Here is a 21,859-nt window from a genome sequence, read left to right on the forward strand (position 1 = left end):
CCTTCACTCCATCACCTGTTATTTTTAACTTAAGCTTTCTGTAAGATAATGGCCAAGCAATACTAAACTATCACTAAAGAATCTTTTTCCAAAGACAACTATCCTAAGAAAACCAAATACTTAAAGAATATACTTGCAATAATTTTAGAAATATAATAGAAAAGAAAAAAATATTTAAAAAAGTAAACCTAACAAGATATATGTATTACTTTTAATTTAAAAAAAAAAACCTATAAAGCTTTAGAGATACAAAAACAAAAACAAAAACAAAAACAAAAACCATACCTAAATAATAAACTGAAGGTAATGATTGATGTAGAGAACAAAGTTAAAAAGAAATATAGAAAAAAATGAAAATTCCTTACAATTTATAGCCCACTGACAAGTACCCGAGACAGTAAGAGGAACCTTCCTCAAGGAGCTTATTAGCTGCCTCAGTGTTTATACATTGCTATAGGCAAAAGGCAACCTTAGCTTGACATTAGCCTGACCTCCAGGATCCTATAAAGAAATTCCTTTGAAATCTTCCTTTCTCTCTACCCCCCTCCCAAGCTATATGTTAGCAATCATCTTCCAAGCGTGTAGCCCACTGATATACATCTAAAGAGTCTCATGACCAAGTTTTACTAGACAGTAGTGAAAAACCTTATCCTAACAGCCCCTTAAGGTCCTAGAAGCCTTGCTTCCAAATTCCTTAGAGACTTATACTATCCCTAAACCCCTCGCAACTTGAAAGTATATATCTGTCACTCCTCACCATCTCAGTGCACCTCTGCCCACAGATCCTGCCCTGTGCTTTAATAAAACCACCCCTTCTGTATCAAAGGCATGTAAAGAATTCATTCATGACCTATCACTCCTGAACCCCAACATTTTCACAGCACTATCCAATTTCTAAACTGGAAACAGTACTGTAAAGATGTGATTCCACATTATTTCTTTCTGAAACTTTACAAAAGGATTCATTCATGTAGCAAGTTTATACACATAATAATAGCTAAGAAATTTCTAAAGAATAAAGACTAAAGAAAATAGATTATGCAATGAAGAATGTTGAGGAAAACTAAACAATAATTTAGAAAAAAAATAATCAGTTCTCACCTCATGGTATGCCATACCCGAAATGAATTACAAATTAAAGATGTAAAAAATGAAATAATTACACAAACATGTAAGTGAATCCAAAATATATCTTGCTTTCCTGGAAGATTTTCTAAAATTGACATAAAAGATGAAAGAACTAATGTCACTGACTGCAAAAATCTTGAAAACTTCCAAGTTTAAATTACCAGTCAAAATTTAAAAGGAAAAACTAGAAAAAAAATTTCACTATAAAAAAGCACCTTGGGGCGCCTGGGTGGCGCAGTCGGTTAAGCGTCCGACTTCAGCCAGGTCACGATCTCGCGGTCCGTGAGTTCGAGCCCCGCGTCAGGCTCTGGGCTGATGGCTCAGAGCCTGGAGCCTGTTTCCGATTCTGTGTCTCCCTCTCTCTCTGCCCCTCCCCCATTCATGCTCTGTCTCTCTCTGTCCCAAAAATAAATAAATGTTGAAAAAAAAAAAAAAAAGCACCTAAAAAAAAAAAAAATCAGTAAGGCAAACACACAATAAAAAAATTGGGCAAAAGAGATAAATGTTAAACAAGCAAAAGGCTTAAAATAAATTAATAATAAATTAAGCTAGAAAAAGCATACATTAAAACCAAAGTAGGGGCCCCTGGGTGGTTCAGTCAGTTAAGCGTCCAACTCTTGATTTTGTCTCAGATCATGATCTCACAGTTTGTGAGACGGAGCCCCACTTTGGGCTCTGTGCTGACAGCACGGAGTCAACTTGGGGTTTTCTCTCTCTCTCTCTTTCTCTTTCCCTCCCTCCCTCTATCCCTCCCCTGCGCATGCTGTCTCTTTCTCAAAACAAATAAATTTTAAAAAAAAGTAAAAGAAGGAAATGAAGCAAAGAAGTGAAAACATTAAAATAATAAGTGAACAAGCAAATTTGATTCTTCTGTGGGGGCGGGGGTATCAATGAAATTGACACAAACCTCTGGGTAGATAATGAAAAAAGTGAGAGAAACCATAATTTGCCAATACAAGAGAAAAAAAAGAGAGAGAGAGAGAGAGAGAGAGAGAAAATAGCACTACAAACCCTAGAATTAAAGGATATTAAGAGTATATTATGCCAATCAAGTCAACAATTTAAACTGTAAATTAAATTTTACCAATTCCTTGAAAATGGACCAATTCCTTGAAAATTACTAATTGCCAAAACTCATGTAAAAGAATTTACCATCTGAACAGTCCCATATTTATTAAATACACTAAATCTTAACTAAAAGTCTTCCCACAAAGAAAGCTCCAAGCTTCACTGGAGAATTCTATGAAACGTGTAAAAAATCTTTCAGAAAAGAACTTCAAACTAATGGTGAACATCTGTAAAACAACTCCAGCCAAGACTGGAGATTTTTCTCCTAAGATTCAGGGAAAAAGCAATGATGTCTACTATCAACCACTTCTACTCAACACTGCTGAAAATCCTAACCAGTGAAATAAAGCAAAGAAAAAAAGAGAAATAAAAGGGGAAATTGAAAAGGAAAAAATAATACCATTCTTATTTGCAACATGTCTGTATACCAACCTACATTATCCTAAACCCCAATATGTAAAAATCAGCAAAAATCACAGGACACAAGATCCATATACAATAATTAATTCTACCTCTATATATTAGCAATAAGCCGAAAGATGACATTTGAAAAACACCTTTATGATAGCATCAAACCATGAAATACTTACTGACATTTAACAAAACATGTATAAGACCCTATATTGAAAATATAAAACACTGTTTTGAGAAATTTTAAGATCTAAATAATGGAGAGGTATATACCTTGCTTGTAAACTAGAAGACTCAATATTAACATGTCCCAATTTGAGGGGTGCCTGGGTAGCTCAGTCAGTGAAGCATCTGACTCTTGATTTTGGCTCAGGTCATGGTCCCACTGTTAATGGGAATTCTCTCTCACCCTCTCTCTCACCCCTCCCCACTCTCTCTCTCAAAATAATAAGCTTAAAAAAAAAAAGTCCCAATTTGATATATAGTATCAATGTAATTCCAATCAAACTCCCAGCAGACTCTTAGAAAATAAGCTGAATCTAAAAAGTGCAAAGGACAGGGGCGCCTGGGTGGCGCAGTCGGTTGGGCGTCCGACTTCAGCCAGGTCACGATCTTGCGGTCCGTGAGTTCGAGCCCCGCGTCGGGCTCTGGGCTGATGGCTCAGAGCCTGGAGCCTGTTTCCGATTCTGTGTCTCCCTCTCTCTCTGCCCCTCCCCCGTTCATGCTCTGTCTCTCTCTGTCCCAAAAATAAATAAACGTTGAAAAAAAAAAAATTAAAAAAAAAAATAAATAAAAAGTGCAAAGGACATGCAAAGATCTTAGAATAGCCAATAGTTTTGAAAAAGAAGAACAATATTACTGGATTTCACGTCTTGAATAATCAAGACTGTGGGAAGTGAATATTGGTATAAAGGTACATATACACACACCAACAGAATAGAATCCAGAAACAGACTTACATGTGCTCTCACCAGTGAACACTCATATGGGAAAAAAAAAAACCGCCAACCATTAGTTAACAACAAACACAAGAGTCTGCTCAAAACAGACGATATACCTAAATATAAAAGCTAAAACTTGTAAAAGTTTTAGAATACAGAAGTCTCTTGTGACCTTGACACATGCAAAGACTTCTTAGATGGGACACAAATAGTCAAAACCATAAAAGAAACTGATAAATTATACTTCAACAAAATTTAAAACTACTCAACAAAACACGTTAAGATAAAAGACTAAAAAACACAAACTAGGAGAAAATATCACAGCATATGTATCTCACAGAAGACTTGATTCCAATATACATAAAGAATATACAAAATGCAAAGAGATTTAAAAGGGGGGGGGGGGGCGCCTGAGTGGCTCAGTCGGTTGGACGTCTGACTTTGGCTCAGGTCATGATGCCACATCATGAGTTCAAGCCTCCCATCAGGCTCTGTGCTGACAGCTCAGAGCCTGAAGCCTGCTTCAGATTCTGTGTCTCCCTCTCTCTCTGCCGCTCACCCACTCAAGCTCTGTCACTGTCTCTCAAAAATGAATAAACATTAAAAAAAATTTTTTTAAAGAATATACAAAATGCAATTAAGAAAATAATCCAATTAAAAATAGGTCAAGATTTGAACAGATGTTTCACAAACAGAAGATAAACAAGTTGCCCATAAGCTCATGAAATCTGTTCAATATCATTAGTCATCACATAAATGTAAACTAAAACCACAAGAAAGCATCACTATACACCCACCACAAAGGTGAAAAGAAAAATGACTGACAACAATCAAATGCTGTGATGATGCAGAACAACTGGATCCATCATACATTGTTCACAGGAATGTACGATGGTACAACCACCACTATGGAAAGTATTTGGCAGTTTCTTACAAAGTTAAATATATAGCTTAACCACATGATCCAGCAATTTCACTCTTAGGTATTTACTCAAGGAAAATGAAAATATGCATCACTCATAGGTATTTACTCAAGGAAAATGAAGGTTCACTGCAGTTTTGTTCATAATAGTCAAAAAGTATAAACACAAATATCCATCAAGAGAGGAAAAGATGCAGGGCCCCTGGGTGGCTAAGTCGGTTAGGGGTCCAACTCTTGGTTTCAGCTCAAGTCATGATCTCACAGTTCCTGAGATAGAGCCCCGCATTAGGCTCTGTGCTGAGTGTGGAACCTGCCTGGGATCCTCTCTCTCCCTCTCTGCCCTCCCTCATACACATGCACCCTCTCTCTCTCAAAATAAATGAACATTTAAAAAAAAGAGAGAAAGATGGACACACACACACACACACACACACACACACACACACACACACACAAATTCAAGGAACCAAGACTGTATAATGGACAAAGCTACCCAATATATATTTAACTGTAGTCTCAAAAAAGGAGAGGGGCACCTGGGTGGCTCAGTTGGTTGAGGGTCTCTTATTTCAGCTGGGGTCATGATCTCAGTTTGTGGGTTCGAGCCCTACATGGGGCTCCTCCATGGTGACAGTGGGAAACCTGCTTGAGATTCTGTCTCTCTCACTCTCTCTCTCAAAATAAATAAACATTAAAAAAAGAAAAAGAGAGTGAAGGAAGGGCACACAGAAAACATACTTAAAGAAACAGCTGAAACTTTTCCAAATGTAATAAAAACTAAAAACCCACAAATTCAATAAGCTCAAACAGAACATAAAGAAAACCTCTCCAAAACACGTAATTGCTGAAAAGCAACGAGAAAAATCTCAAAAGCATCAGGAAAACTAGAACCATTACATGCAAAGGAACAAAAGAATGACAGCAACTATGCAAATCAGAGAAGTTTTCATGTACTGAAAAAGTGTTAATCGGGGCGCCTGGGTGGCACAGTCGGTTAAGCGTCCGACTTCAGCCAGGTCACGATCTCGTGGTCCCTGAGTTCGAGCCCCACGTCGGGCTCTGGGCTGATGGCTCGGAGCCTGGAGCCTGTTTCCGATTCTGTGTCTCCCTCTCTCTCTCTGCCTCTCCCCTGTTCATGCTCTGTCTCTCTCTGTCCCAAAAATAAATAAACGTTGAAAAAAAAAAAAAAAGTGTTAATCTAGAATTCTATACCTATCAAAAATGTCTTTCAAAATGAAGGTGACATAAAGAAAGAGCTCTTCAGAAAAACAAAATGAGCTATGAGAAAAATTCATAGATATGCTCTGCAAGAAATGTAGAGGTTCTTCAGGCAGGAGAAAATGGTATCTGCTGGAAATTTATATTTGGATCCAAGGGGAAGAATGACAAAAATGGTAAATATGACTTTTATACATTTTTAACCTCTTTAAATGTAACTATTTAAAGCAAAAATAGGAATCAAGTATAAGATTTCTAACATGTAGAAATAAATTGTATGACAATAGCAGCAAAGACCAGAAAAATGGAAGTATACTATCAGAAAAATCTTACATTATACTTGAAGTCATTTGTTATTTAAGGCAGATAAGTTAAAGATAAGTAATATAAACCCTAGAGCAGCAGTTCAAAAACATCATCTTAGGACTCTTTATACTAAGAGGCAGCAAACTTTTCCTATTAAGGGCTATACAATAAATATTGTAGGCTTTCTGGGCCATACACAGCCCATACAACAAGGGTCAATGAATTTCAGAGGACCGAAATAATATTGGTATGTTATGGGACTATAACAGAATCAAATTAGAAATGAATAACACAAATATACTAGAAAAAGGCCCAAATAACTGGAGATGAAACAACATAGTTCTAAACAATCAGTCAAAAAAAACAGAAATAAGAAAATATTTAACTGCATAATAAAAACATAGTATACCAAAAGTTGTGGATACAAACACAAGTAATTAAAGATAAATAATTTTAAGTGTCTACATGAACAAAGAAGATATAAAAAAAGTCCATGATTTAAGCACACACCTTAAAAAGCAATAAGATGAAGCAATGTAAATCCAAGGTAGGAAAAATGGAAATAATTTAAAAAGTAGGTATCAATAAAATAGAAAATAGGTAATATATCAACAAAGTCAAAAATTGAAAAGATTAACTGATAAATCCTTAGCAACACTAACCACCCTCCCCCCCCAAAAAGCAAAGACACATTAGTATCAGGAATGAAGAGGGGGAATATCAACAAATAAAGATAAATACAAAAGAATAATTAATGATTATTCTGGCAATGACTATTATGCCAATAAATTCCATATATTTAAACAAATTTTCTCAAAGAGAAAAATCACCAAAATGGACATAAAAAAGAGAAAATCTAAATACCCTGTATCTATTAAAGAAACTGAGTATTAATCAAATTCCAACATAGAAAATCCAGGTCCAGATAATTTATCCATGAATTCTATCAATTACTTACAGAAATAATACTAATCTTACACAAACTCATTTAGAAAAGAAAGGGGAGGGAATACATCCCCAAATAAAAATACTAATATTCCTCATGAACATATATATGAATATCCTTTTTAAAAAAATGAAGGACGCCTGGATGGCTCTGTTGGTCGAGCATCCAACATCAGCTCAGGTCATGATCTCATGGTCTGTGAGTTTGAGGCCTGAGTCAGGCTTTGTGCTAACAGCTCAGAGCTGGAGCTGCTTCAGGTTCTGTATCTCCCTCTCTCTCCGCTCCTCTCCCACTTGTGCTCTCTCTCAAATATAAACATTAAAAAAATAGCAATAATTTAAAAATGAGAAAATAAAATCCAGCAATATATAAATGAGATAAATACATGATTTAATGGGTTTGTCCCGTTCTCCAAGTGTTTGTCAACCCCTCTAAAATTCTTTCACAGAGTCAACACAATCAAAGCTGTTTTCATAATACCAAGGAAGTTACAGTCCCTTGTTCATTGTGCAGAACTTGCACTAATAGTGGAAAAAATTTTAACAGTTTAACACATATCAAAGTAATGACATCAAATGAACTGGTAAAAATGATTATTAAATCTCAACCTTTGAGTACATTCCTTTTTCATATTCTGTGCTATGGAATGGAAAGCATCCAATAAAAAAAATTAAAAAAAAAAAACTTAACTTCTGGCAACCAAGATCTCCTTCAGGAGGTGAATAAACTGTGGTGTATCCAGAAAATGGACTATTATTCATCGCTAAAAAGAACTGAACTATCAAAGCCATGAAAAGACATGAAGGAAACTTAAATGTAGATTACTAAGTGAAAGAAGTCAATCTGAAAAGTCCACATACTGTAGGATTCCAATATGGGACATTCTGGAAAAAGGCCAAACCATGAGACAATGAAAATATCAATAGTTATCAGAGGGTTGAAGGGAAGAAGGGATCAGGCACAGCATACAGAATTTGGGGGGGGGGGGGGGGGGGGGGAAACAGTAAAACTATTCTGTAATGATACCATATTAGGGAATATATGCCATTATACATTTGTCCAAACTCACAGGATGTGCAACACCAAGAGTGAAACCTAATGTAAACCATGGATTTGGGTACCAATGATGTGTCAATGCATGCTGATCAACTGCAACAAATGTGCCAAATTATGTGTAGGGGATGTTGGTAATGGAGAAGGTTCTGCATGTGTAGGGAGGAGGATATGTGGGAAAGCTCTGTATCTTCCACTTAGTTTTTGCTATGAACCTAAAACTGTTCTAAAAAACAAAATCTATTTAAAAAATAAAATCAATGAAAACAACACATCTGCATACCAAAGTATGATTATTTTCTTCAGGATAAGCTTTCATAAACGTCTGAGTTGCAAACTAGTTCTAGCAACTAGTTCGTTGCTTTCTTTTTAATTTTTTTTAATGTTTATTTTTGAGAGAGAGAGAGAGAGACAGAGAGGAGGGGGGAGGGGCAGAGAGGGAGGGAGACACAGATTCCAAAGCAGACTCTAGACTCTGAGCTGTCAGCACATAGCCCAATGCAGGGCTGGAACTCATGAACCGTGAGATCATAACCTGAGCCAAAGTTGGATGGTTAACCGACTGAGCCACCCAGGCACCCCTGGAGTAGTTGCTTTTGTAATGAAATACCATTTTTACTCACAACAACTACAAATTATGGGTTTTTATACTTGACTATTTAGCCAATATTTTCTCAAAAATAAATGAAGTGAGCTTGATGCCTTAGGAAAAACTGACTATAGTTGATGACAAAATTAGAGCTTCTGAGTGAAAATTAGAATGTTACATCTGTCACTAGGTACTTGGCAGCTCTATGTACTGTTGAGGTTGGTGGTGATATTAATGAATGCCATTTTTTGGTATTGTATATTAAAATACATTAACATATGTAAGATCTAAAAAACTTAGGAAACGAGTATTTTCCAAATGACCAATACATGATGTTACAAAATCATGCACAAGAATTAAGATCCATTTTAAGTGCAAAACAGACAAATAGATGTTTATGTTGGAAAGGTCACTGATGTGGTTTCTACCACAAACTAACCAATTATAAACTATCACAAGTTCTGGTGTACTAGGAAAGAAGAATGTTCACGATTTTATCTTAAAAGACCACTCCCTTTTCCCACTATTTGACTATGTGAGGCCAGATTTCTTATAAATACTTCAACCAAAACAACATATCACAACATACTGAATGCAGAAACAAATATGAGAGTTCAATTATCTTCTAATTAAGCTAGCTTTTAAAGAGATTTGCAAAAACATAGAACACTGCCAGTCATTTCATGTATTTTTTGGAAAACATTAAAAAAAAATTAACACGTAATGCGTCTGTTATTGTTATTTCTAAATAGTTTAATTTCAGTTTTAATTTCTAATATATCAATAGATATAACTCACATATATAAAACTCTTTGGGGCTTAGAAATAATAATAGAGTATAAATGGGGTCACAAACACCAAAAAGTATGAAAGCCACACATCCCAGGAATGCCAGGTTTAACAATTAAAAATCAAGAAGACTAACCAGATTATCAGAATAAAGTAGGAAAATCATATGACCTTTTTAATAACCACAAAAAGCACTTAACAAAATTCAACAGCCATTCATAACTTAAAAGGTCTTCATGAAATGAGTGAGCTAGGATAAAACAAAGATGCCCATTTTCATCACTTTCTATTCAACAATGTGTTAGAAGTCCTAGCCCAGGGAAGTACAGCAATAAAAAGAAACAAATCTTAAAGACTGGAAAGGAAGAAGTAAAAATAACTCTATTTGCAGAAAACATGCGTATGTACATAAAAAGCCCCAAGGGGATCTAGAAAGTAACTACTCAAAGTATTAAGTGAATTTAGTAAGGTCAGGATAAAAATAAACCGATCTACCCATGAACTAGGAAACAAAATTTTTTTAAAATATCATTTTCAACAGCCAAGAAACACTACATTCCAAGAATCTAACAAAAACCATGAAGATCTCTATCTACACAGAGAAGCTACACAATTGTAAGAGAATATAAAGGCCTAAATAGAGTACATCATAGTTAAGCATTTTAATACTCAATAGGAAGATGCCCATTCTCCCCAAAATGAACTACAGAACCAATACAATCTCAAAATTCCAGGAGTCCGTTTGTAAAAATTAACAGACTTATTCTAAAATTATAAGAAAATGCAAAGAAGCTAAAATATTCTGGCAGAGGTTGGAGAACTTAATCTCATTTCAAGACTTACAAATTTTAGTAACTAAGTTGTAATCAAATGTATCAATGACACAGGAGTCCAAAAATAAAACTCCAAGTGATTTTCAAGAAAGACTCCAAGATGAGTCAACGGGAAAAGGAAAGTATTTTCAACAGATAGTGCTGGAACATATATACACATATATATGGAAAAAGGCATTTAGAATGTATTTTGGTATAATAATTAAGAAATTGCATTATTATAAGTGTTATGATAATACTTACATTTTTTATTTTGATGTTTCCCCAATCATCATCCTGTTTTAAAGACAAATAAAAAACATTTAACCACGGCTGTATAAATTGAACATATTCTAATAATCAACTAACTTTAAAGGTATCCAGGGGCACCTGGGTGGCTCAGTCAGTTAAGTGTCTGACTCCTGACTTCAGCTCACGTCATGATCTCACAGTTGATGGATTCAAGCCCCATGTTGGGCTCTGCACTGACAGTGTGGAACCTACTTGGGATTCTCTCTCTCTTCTCTTTCTGCCCCTCCCCCGCTCTCTCTCAAAAGAAATATACTTTAAAAAACAAAGAAAGCTACTCCAAAACAGTTTTTTCTTTATGTACACTTTACTTAAAATTACTATAATCAAAAATACTTGGGGGGGGGGGGGTGGCACCTGGCTGGCTTAGTGGGTTGAGCATCCCAACTCTTGATTTCAGTTCAAGTCATGATCTCACAGTTCCTGGGATGGGGGCCCCACTTCAGGCTCTGCACTGACAGTGGGAGCCTACTTGGGATTCTCAGTCTCCCTCTCTCTCTGCCCCTCCTCCACTCTCACACACAAGGGCACACATGCACAGTCTTAAAGCCAGTAAGTCTAACAATTGCTTAAACTACAAAAGCCACAATCTAAAAGACCATAAACCTAACAGTTCCAAAAAGACTAAAAAAACATTTAACTGATGACAGATACTAATTTTTTTGCATGTTTGTTGCATGTATGCAACTAGCAAAGCTAATAACTAGCTTACAGGACAGGAATGAAGAGTAATTTATAAAATAAGATCTACATAATTAGAACAATTATATAATTTATTACCAAAAGTAGGAGATTCTTAGGAATCAAAGTGCTATTAGAAATTATACCAGGGGGGTGCCTGGGTAGCTCAGTTGGTTAAGTGTCTAACTTCCAACTTTGGCTCAAGTCATGAGTTTGAGCCCCACATCAGGCTCTCTGTTGTCAGTGCAGAGCCCACTTCAGATCCTCTGTCCCTCTCCCTCTCAGCACCTCCCCCACTCACACTCTCTCCCCCAAAAATAAGTAAACATTAAGAAAAAATTGTATCAGGATTACCAAAGGCAAACTAACCCTTAATAATATCTGCTGTGTCTACAAATGTTTTTCAAATCCTAAATTTCACATCTATGAAGCAATTAAATACTTTCACCTCAATATATTCAATTAAAACCAGGTATTTTTTTTCATGCCATGATTGGCCCACAGGTATTTTGCCTAACCTCAGTACTTTTCCTTTTTTTTTTTTTTTCTTCCAAGACTTATTTAAACTCAAGTTAGTTAACATAAAGTGTAGTATTGGTTTCAGGAGTACATTTAGTGATTCATTCATCATTTATATACAACACCCAGTGCTCACCACAAGCACCTCCTTAATGCCCATTACCCATTTAGCCCAACCCTCCCACGAACCTCCCCTCCTACAACCCTCAGTTTGTTCTCTAAAGTGAAGAATCTCTTATGGTTTGCCTCCCTCTGTTTTTATTATTTTTTCTTCCCTTTACCTATGTTCATCTATTTTGTTTCTTAAACTCCACATATGTTACTCCTTCCCTTTTACTGAAGATGCCAGGCACTCAATATGCTTCCCTTTGATGGTGCCACTAATTAGCTCTCTGGACACCCTGCTTCAAGCACAACAGTAACTTCCTAAATGCCCTTCTCAGTTTAAGGGTTATTACTACAAATCATAAGGAATGGTAACTATATATGCTCCCTCAGATCACTTAGTTATCTGAGCTCACACAAAGTTGGAAAATGAACCCAGATCTGCCTGACTTGTAAATCTTCTGGTGCCTTACTATATATTACTTAAATCTCTCCGACACTGGGGCGCCTGGGAGGCTCAGCTTGTTAAAGATGGACATGAGCTCAGGTCATGATCTCACGGTTCGAGTTCGAGTCCCGCATCAGGCTCTCTACTATGAGTGCAGAGCCCACTTCTGAATCCTCTGTCTCCCTCTCTTTCTGCTCTTTCCTCCTTCCCTCTCAAAAATAAACACTTAAAGTAATAATAATCTCTCTGATGCTAAGTTTTCTCATTTATGAAATTATAAAACACATTTATTCTCATTTTTAAAATACATATAGGTGAGAATTAAAGAAAATAAAAGCCTGGAACAGAGTAAGTATTCAGTAAGTGATAACTATTAGTAGTCAGTTTCATTTAATTACCATTTTTCTGTAATTCTCCACAGTACACCACCAGTATACAGCTCATCACAAATTAGGTTACCAACCTCCCTAATGACCGAAAGCTCATACTGTAACTTGGAGGGAAAACAATGTTTTCTTCACCAACATCTCTTACTGCCCAGCTTACAGGGGCAACCAAGCCCTATCTCTATAGTTACCTACAGCTCTTCAGTATTTCATACCTAACTCTTGAGGATAGTACCTTTTTAAAACTATACTTACATAGTATTACAAACAATAATACTTGCATCTTTTTGTGGCCCATCACCAATGATACCAGTAAGCTTAAACTCGTAATTGTAGTCAATGTGATCATTCCAAGGGAAAATTATGTTCCCTGCTCTTTTTAAGCAAAATTTTTTGTCACCAAGTAGGTGTTAGATAGTAATTACTCTTAAGTGATAGGAGCTCCTTTTTAATGAGTAGAATGCAAAACAGGTCAAAAGAAAATTAACAGTTTTCCAGTATTCCAGACTGGGGCTTTGGTAAAGATGCTGTAATACTTTGATTTACAACATTTGAATGTATGTACAAAAATACCTTGTGGTCTTTTCCTTTTAAGCAACTTCCATATTTGTAACAGAGATAAAATTTTCTCCACTCCTATAACAGAAAATTACTAAGGATATATACACAGATTTTTGTATTTGTCTAAACAAAATACTTTTAACACACCCTCACAGGAAAAAAATCCAAACAGAGGTACATGGAAAGTTCCACACTCCTCTGACCCCCCCAGGAGTATTCTGATACAATGCATTTTAAAATAAAAATTTTGATGATACTTTAATGTTCTTTCCTACACTAACATGAATAAAACCACTTTAATCTCATAGACTATATACTCTCACCAAATAAAATACCTCAACTGCTGCATTTTCTGGTCTTTCCAGTCATTATATAATATCATATAATGAAAATCTGGACTTTACCTTCAACGTTCCTCCTTTCACCATAACTTTCTGTCTGGCCGGCTGGACTCCAGTCAGTGCAAAAAGCTGAGCCTTGAACACCATTGGAGGTTCATCAGTGTTCAATTCTACACCTTCAAACTTCTCCTTTCCCCATTTCACAGTAACTGGAAATAAAACCATAATTTACTTTTTTAATTTATAAAATAACAGGACTTTAGATTTAGAAGATCCCCAGGGAACCTATTAGTTTGGCTTTCAAGAACTAGCCTGTCATTCCTCTTAATATGCTCACGATGCCTACCTTATCAGGAATGATGTGAATGCAGTAGGTCCTGAATAAAATTTAAATGAATCTAACCCAACTTCCTACTTGACACAGAAATGGGGTCTTAACATGACTGATTCACTAACATCACAAAATAGTAAATATTCAAGTCTTCTGAATCCTACCCTAATGATCTCAGCAAAATATGATCACACTGAAACACTTCCCAGAATGAGGTTCAAGGACTTCAAAGTATGTTTAACTAAGCAACTATTAAAATTAGTACATACAACTGGAATAGAAAAAGAAAGTTTAGAAAGATAATTTGAGAGAAGAAAAAAATGCTTGTAAAAATAAAGCATATTTAAAACAGGTCAAGGAATACAGATTCTGGATTATAAGAAAAGCTCCATGGGAGAATTGAAAGGTGTGGTTCCTAAGCCAGAAGTGGTCAAATATTAAGAAAAATCCAAAGATACAATTAAGTTATTAAAAAATCCTACTTTAATCATTTGGATGGCTATTAAAAAAGAAGAAGAGAAAGAAAATACCAAGTGCTGCTGAGGATGTAAATAAACTAGAACCCTTTATATTCCTGATGGGAATATAAAATACAGTACAGCCACTGTGGAAAAGGTATGGAGGGTCTTCAAAAAATTAAACTTACCATGTGATCCAGCAATTCCATTTCTAAATATGTACCCAAAAGTGTAAAGCAAGGACTCAAATGAATATTTGTACACCCAGTGTTTACAGCGCATTATTCTGAATAACCTAAAAGATGTGAGCAATCCAAGTGTCCATCAACAGATGAACAAAATACGGTACAGACATACAATGGACAGTATTCAGCTTTAAAAAGTAATGAAATTCAGGGGTGCCTAGGTGACTCAGTCAGTTGAGCATGTGACCCTTGATTTAGGCTCAAGTCATATCCCAGGGTCATAGGACTGAGCCCCAGATCAGGCTCCCTGCTGAGCGTGGAGCCTACCTATGATTCTTTCTCTGTCCCTCTACCCCTCTCCCCACCTTGTCCATGCACGTACTCTAAGATAAAAAAAATTAAAAGTAATGAAATTCTTACACCTGCTATACAACATGGATGATACACTAAGCAAAATAAGCCAGATACAAAAGGACAAATACTACGATTTCCCTTATGTAAGGTACCTACAGTAGTCAAATTCATAGAGACAGAAAGTAGAATGGAGGCTGCCAGGAGTTGTGGGTGAGGGGAAATGCAGAGTTATTTTTAAAAGGTACAGAGTTTCAGTCTAGGAACATGAAAAAGTTCTGAAGGTAGACAGTGATGATGGTCACACAACAATGTGAATGTACTTAATGTCAAAAAAAAAGGTACACTTAAAAATGGTTAAAATAGGGGCACCTGGGTGGCTCAGTCGCTTAAGTGTCCGACTTGGGCTCAGGTCAAGATCTCATGGTTTGTGAGTTCAAGCCCTGCATCAGGCTCTATACTGTCAGTGCAGAGCCTGCTGCTTTGGATCCTCTGTCCCCAACTCTCCCCCCAATGTTGTGCATGTGCACACACTCTTCTCTCCCAAAAATAAATATTTTTTAGGGGTGCCTGGGTGGCTCAGTCAGTAGGGCGTCTGACTTCAGCTCAGGTCATGATCTCATGGTTTGTGGGTTCTGGCGCCACAACTCAAATCGGGCTCTGTGCTCACAACTCAGAGCCTGAAGCCTGCTTCGGATTCTGTGGTCTCCCTCTCTCTCTACCCCTACCCCACTCACATTTTGTCTCTAGCTCTCAAAAATAAATTAAAATGGTAAAAAAAAAATGTTTAATAAACATTTTTTAAAATAGTATTTTATGTTACATATATTTATCATGATAAAAAAATTTCAATCTGCCTCAAAAAAGAGCTAACTTTTAAAATACATAAAAAGAGGGGGGCCTGGGTGGCTCAGTCGGTTAGGCGTCTGACTTTGGCTTGGGTCATGATCTCACAGTGCTGGAGTTTGAGCCCCACATCAGGCTCTGTGCTGGCATCTCAGAGCCTGGAGCCTTCTTCGGATTCTGTGTCTCCCTCTCTTTCTCTCTACCCCTCCCCCACTCACGCTCTGTCTCTGTCAAAAATTAATAAACATTAAAAAAAAATTAAAATACATAAGAAGTAATAGTTGGTTTCCACTGAAAACTTCACACCTATTCAAATGAAAATCTCACAATAGTTGTCTGTTTTCCTATAAGACCAAAATATGAACAACTAATCCTTACTATAAATCCCAATTCTTTCACCAATTCAATTAATGTGTTTAGCATTCATTCAATAAGCCCAGTAACAAGTATTTGGGAGACTCTATGAACCTTGAATCTAGTAAGAAGAGAGACTGGAGGAGAAAAAGTTAAAATAATTAACAATACCATATAAATATTATAAATGCTCCAAGATCACAAAGGAAAGCTTCATGAGTGAAGAACAATTTCCTGGAAAAAGTGATAACTTTTAGTTACAACTATCAACTTTTTTTAATTTTTTTTTTTTTAATGTTTATTTTTGAGACAGGGAGAGACAGAGCATGAGCAGGGGAGGGGCAGAGAGAGAGAGAGAGGGAGACACAGACTCCAAAGCAGGTTCCAGGCTCTGAGCTGTCAGCACAGAGCCCTACGCAGGACTCAAACTCAGAGTGCGAGATCATGACCTGAGCTGAAGTCGGATGCTCAACCGACTGAGCCACCCAGGTGCCCACAACTTTTTTTTTTTTTTAACATGTTTATTTATTTATTTTTGAGAGACAGCACACACGCAAGCCGGGGAGGGGCAGACAGAGAGGGCGAGAATCCCAAGCAGCCTCCACGCCAGCTGCACAGAGCCCAATGAGGGACTTGATCTCATAAGCCATGAGATCATGACCTGAGCTGAAATCAAGAGTCAGATGCTTAACTAATAGTTATAGGGGTGCCTTTGGCTATCAACTTTGAGTTGGAGTCTCAAAGAAAAAATTAAATGTTATCCAGACACTTTGGATATATAAGCATTCCTGGAAAAGATAAGAAAAACATCAAAAGCATAAAACTGCATTATGTGTTCTGAGATTTAAGTAATTCCCAGAGGGGTAAGAAGCTGGAACTGGAAACTGGCCAAGGATCAAGTCAAGAAAGATAAATAAGTCATGCTAAAACATACAGGCGTTGGGCTTTATGTTATAGAAATGTAAAATTCCTGAAAGGTTTTTTTAAAGGCCACTTCAGTCTATTTTGAACATTGTTATCACTCTAGCAGCAGGTGGGGAAATGGGTTTGAAGAGGGCACAACTGTAATCCTGAAATAAGCAAGGAACATAGAACAATAGCACAAGAAAAAAAACAGGACAAAACCAAAACAGCATTAGAAATAATGAAGAAGAGGGGCACCTGGGTGGCTCAGTTGGTTGAGCGTGCGACTTGGCTCAGGTCATGATCTCACGGTTTGTGAGCTCAAGCCCCATGTCTGGCTCTGTGCTGACAGCTCAGAGCCTGCAGCCTTCTTCAGATTCTGTGTCTCCCTCACTCTCTGCCCCTCCCCTGCTCATGCCTTGTCTCTCTCTCTCTCTCAAAAATAATTTTAAAAAAAAATTTAAGAAATAATGAAGAACCCACCTGAAATTGACTTAGCTGTGTCACCATGAACAAGTTACTTTAATTTTTTGCTCACCCATCAAAGAGAATCCTACCAGTATCACAGGATTATGTTGAAGATTGAAACAAAGCAACGTTATAAAAACACTAGCTTTGTGCCAGGTATACATATTAATTTTTATGGCACTTATCCTTACCCATATACAAATCTGGATATTTAATTTTTTACTAAAACTTATGAAATGGTACTTAAAACGTTCTCATTTTAATATAGAGGTTTTTGCAGAACCTGATATACAGAATCTCAAAATGGAGAAGTCAAAGGAAGAAACCTTGGAAATCTACCCCAGTTCTCTCATTTTGGAAATAAGGAAAAGATATGATTAAATATTTAAGATAGAACTTAATGTTTAAGATAGAAAGTTTGGTGAATATTAAGTATTTTTGAGGGGAACAGAAGGATGTTGGTAGTGTGTTTACATATTAGCATACACTGGTATTTATTGCCATTACTTAATTGATAACCCCTCAGTTCTACATTGCATAAATAGAATATTTCAAGTACCATTCTACTGTTAATCATGGCTTTAGAAAGACATAGAGCAATCATTAAAGCATTCAAGATTCTAGAACATCAAGAATCAACCTCGAGATTAAACATTATTCCTTTGTTTCATACCATTCTTTGAAAATGCTGAATCTTCAATAAAGGAATCATGATAAAGTCAGGAATGGCCAATGAATCACACATCCATAGCTAACCAAAGCCACTACATACATTTCAGGTGCCATTTTGAATAAGACTAAGAAACAGCAAGGGCCATTAACTAAGTGAAAATGTGATCCCTGGCCAATACCTTGGAGCAAAATAAAATAAAACAAAAACTGTCAAACGCCATTTAAAAGGAAATGACGCCTGTGGATATCTGTATTCATCTAAGTCTCAACGCTAACACTATGCTTCAGACACAGAAGCCCAATGTAACGTCTGATGAAATGAAAGCAAAGCAAAAAGTTCGCAGTATGCCTCAGGATAAAACTGAAATTGGTATAAAAAGGGTGCCTGAGCCAAAGGCTGCAAAGGGTAAGCTATGGGAAGCTACTGACAGAAACCCCAAGCACGATGAAAGCTAACCTTCCATCTCCGGTCCTTCCATCCCGCCCTTACCCCTCCCTTCCACAGCTACCACTAATGAGCCCAAGAAAAGCCCCGCTACACCTCTAGCCTGCTCCCGAGTGCCTCAGGACACACCCTCACCTCTCCCGGTTCACTAGGACAGCAACAGAAACTATTCTGCAGAGTCACCACTCCAAGTGACTGACTTGCGCTCTCTATCTCCACTCCCCCACCCACCCAGGGCCAGGAGGGGCAGCAGTCCCTCAAGCTGCAGAGCTCAGAAATAGCAGGCAGAGAGAAAGGGGCCAGGGTCATCGCCACGCCGCAGTCACCCCGACGCACGCCTTCCCGATCCCCTCCCCCGTCCCGTGCTCAGCCGGGTGCCCGGCCTGAAGGCCAGGCCTACTCAGAGGCCTAGCACAGAACGGAACCGCAGGGCGAGCAGAGAGCTCACCTGAATAAAGCGGCATGGCGGCACAAAGGGCGGCGGCGGCGGCGCAGGAAGGCTGGGCCTGGCAAGGGCGTCGAAGGGAAAGGGACGCGATGAAGCTGTGGCGGCGGCCAAGGCGGAGGCGCGGTAGTGGCGGCAGCACGGGTGCGACGAGAGTCTCATTCAAACCGGCCACTGACGATGACGCAGCAACACGCAGTTTACCCGCCCACGGAGCCACAGTGCAACTGCAGGAGAAGACCCGGCGCAGAGCCGGCGAGGCGGGGCCTACTGGATGGAAAGCCAGGAGAGGCGGGGGCGGGCAAACCCGAGCCTGTGGCCCCTGCACCAGTACAGGTGCACGCCTGCGCAATGCACGCCGCTGCCCAGCGCCCACCTCAAAGTGGGCCTGGCCTCGCCCTGCTTGGTCCCCACCGGAGTGCAAAGTTGGTTTTCTGGCGGCTGTCTTTTTTTAAAAAGTCTTTCTCCCTTTTTTTGAAAGAGTGGTTCGGCTCGAGACGGGCATTTTTTTTCTTGTTAATATAGGCGGGAGAAGAGCTGAGAGAGGCCTCGCTCCGCCCTCACCTGAGTCTGTATGCTTATTAATAAAAATATCCAACTCTCCCTCTCTGGATTTTGTGACAAATGCGTGTCAAAAAGCTTTGCATACTGCGGAGATAGGTCAGCCTTGGTTGTAACGTATTACTGTTGTTTTTAACAGCCGTTTCAGACCCTAGGTTGGATCCAGTAAGATAGAAAAAATGCCCTAAGATAGTCGGGAGTTACCTGTAGCCCTCCACTTATTCGTCTTGGACCTGTTCCCCCAGGAAACAGAGAGAATTTGAATACATGGTTTCTGAGGCCTCTTCAAACTCTAAATTATCCTGGGAGAGGGAAATTCAAGCTTTCTAGATGAGAAGAAGCCCTGTAAATGAAAGGAGAAATTTCAAAGAAATTCGAATTATATTTGAGGTACTTCTTGAGGTAACAGGGACTTTATAATGACCCCAAATTCTGAAAAAGTGTTTAAACTGTCCATGTTGCAAAACATAAAAATGACGTCTGTAACATTAAGCGGAAAGATTATGACAAATTTATTGAGCATTATGATTTTAAGTACGTAAGATTAATGGTCATAAAGACTTGTTTGAATCCAGTTGTTACTAGCTGTGTGACCTCTCTGAACCTCAGTTTCCTTCTCTATGAAATCAAGGGAATAATATCTACATTATAGATAATTAAATAAGATCATATACAGAAGATGCTTAGCAGAGTGCATTGTACCTAGTACACGACAAATATCTATTACAGATTATACAATAAAAACTGAAGAGGGAATTTGTATGGTATGGTTAGAGTAGTAGTCTATTGGTAGTTTTATTCTCTATTTTCCAAATGTTTAGTCATATAGTTTTATAAAATATACCTGTTTATCTCATTTTAATTCCAGTATATTAACAGTGTTATGTTAGTTTTAAATGTACAATATAGTGAGTCAGCAATTCCATACAGCACACACTGCTCATCACAAGTGCACTCCTTGATCCCCACCACCTATTTCACCCACTCCTGACCCTCCTCCCCTCTGGTAACTATTACTTTGTTCTCTATAGTTAAGAGTCTGTTTCTTGGCTTGTCTCTCTCTTTTTTCTGAAATGTAGCTTTAAAAATATATTGGATATGGGTGCCTGGGTGGCTCGGTCAGTTGGGCATCCGACTTCAGCTCAGGTCATGATCTTACAGTTCGTAAGTTCGAGTCCTGAGTCGGGCTCTGTGCTGACAGCTCAGAGCCTGGAGCCTGCTTTGGTTCTGTGTCTCCCTCTCTCTCTCTCTGCCCCTCCCCAGCTTGCTCTCTGTCTCTCTCTCAAAAAATAAATAAATAAAATTTAAAAAAAAATTATATATATATATATATATATATATATATATATATATATATATATATTGGATAGATGCTCTATGAGAAAATTGTGTTGCCCTGTATGAAGTTCACAGTAAGGGAGGCCTAAAGATGGAAGGATGTCCCTGCAAATCACCTCTATACTGTACTCTGATTGTGTACTCTGTTTTCCCCCCAGTAACTTTAATCAAACATTTGTTTCTTTAGGGGCGCCTGGGTGACTCAGTCGGTTAAGCGTCCGACTTCGGCTCAGGTCACGATCTCGCGGTCGGTGAGTTCGAGCCCCGCGTCGGGCTCTGTGCTGACAGCTCAGAGCCTGGAGCCTGTTTCAGATTCTGTGTCTCCCTCTCTCTCTGACCCTCCCCGTTCATGCTCTGTCTCTCTCTGTCTCAAAAATAAATAAATGTTAAAAAAAAAATTTTAAAAAAAGTTAAAAAAAAATTTTGTTTCTTTAATGTCTGTATTCCACTACCAGATTACAAACAGGAATTGTGGCTGTCCAGTAGTCATTCTGGAATTATCTGATGCTGTGAGAACTGGATGTGAGAGCAACCTATTTTGAACTTACTCATTCCTACACATGCCCAGAGAGTTTTCTAAAACAAGTCTGTTTTCAACTCGCACTGACCCCTGCTTTGGTAAAACTAACTTCTGGCCTGGTTTCACAGGCAAGGTCATGTTACAGAAACAGTCTGGCCACCTCTGCCACCAATTTTTGTTTAAGTTTTTTTATTATTTATTTATTTTGAGACAGTGAGCGTAAGCAGGGGAGGGGCAGAGAGAATGGGAGAGAGAGAATCCCAAACAGGCTCTGCACTGTCAGCCCAGAGCCCAACGCAGGGCTCATGAACCATGAGATCATGACCTAAGCCAAAATCAAGAGTCCAGTGCTCAACCAACTGAGCCACCCAGGTGCCCACCCATGAGTAATTTCTAATTCCTTGTCTGCCTCAATCCCTTGAGGTTCTATATCCTGAGCAAAAGTATAT

General features: G+C 38.1%; 1 protein-coding gene across 1 annotated transcript in view; it reads right to left on the minus strand.

Moving 5' to 3' along the window:
• The window catches only part of USP14 (ubiquitin specific peptidase 14), a 48,257-nt gene extending 29,027 nt beyond the window's left edge, over positions 1-19,230 (minus strand). Inside the window, exons 1-3 of the mRNA XM_047828773.1 lie at positions 18,995-19,230; positions 13,597-13,742; positions 10,448-10,480 (exon numbers count right to left, since the gene is read on the minus strand). Coding sequence (XP_047684729.1) covers positions 10,448-10,480; positions 13,597-13,742; positions 18,995-19,010 — 195 coding nt within the window. The 5' untranslated portion in view covers positions 19,011-19,230. The remainder of the gene's footprint in view (positions 1-10,447; positions 10,481-13,596; positions 13,743-18,994) is intronic.
• Positions 19,231-21,859: the final 2,629 nt, after the last annotated feature.

This window comes from Prionailurus viverrinus, chromosome D3 (assembly GCF_022837055.1).
Source record: "Prionailurus viverrinus isolate Anna chromosome D3, UM_Priviv_1.0, whole genome shotgun sequence".
Classification (NCBI taxonomy): domain Eukaryota; kingdom Metazoa; phylum Chordata; class Mammalia; order Carnivora; family Felidae; genus Prionailurus; species Prionailurus viverrinus.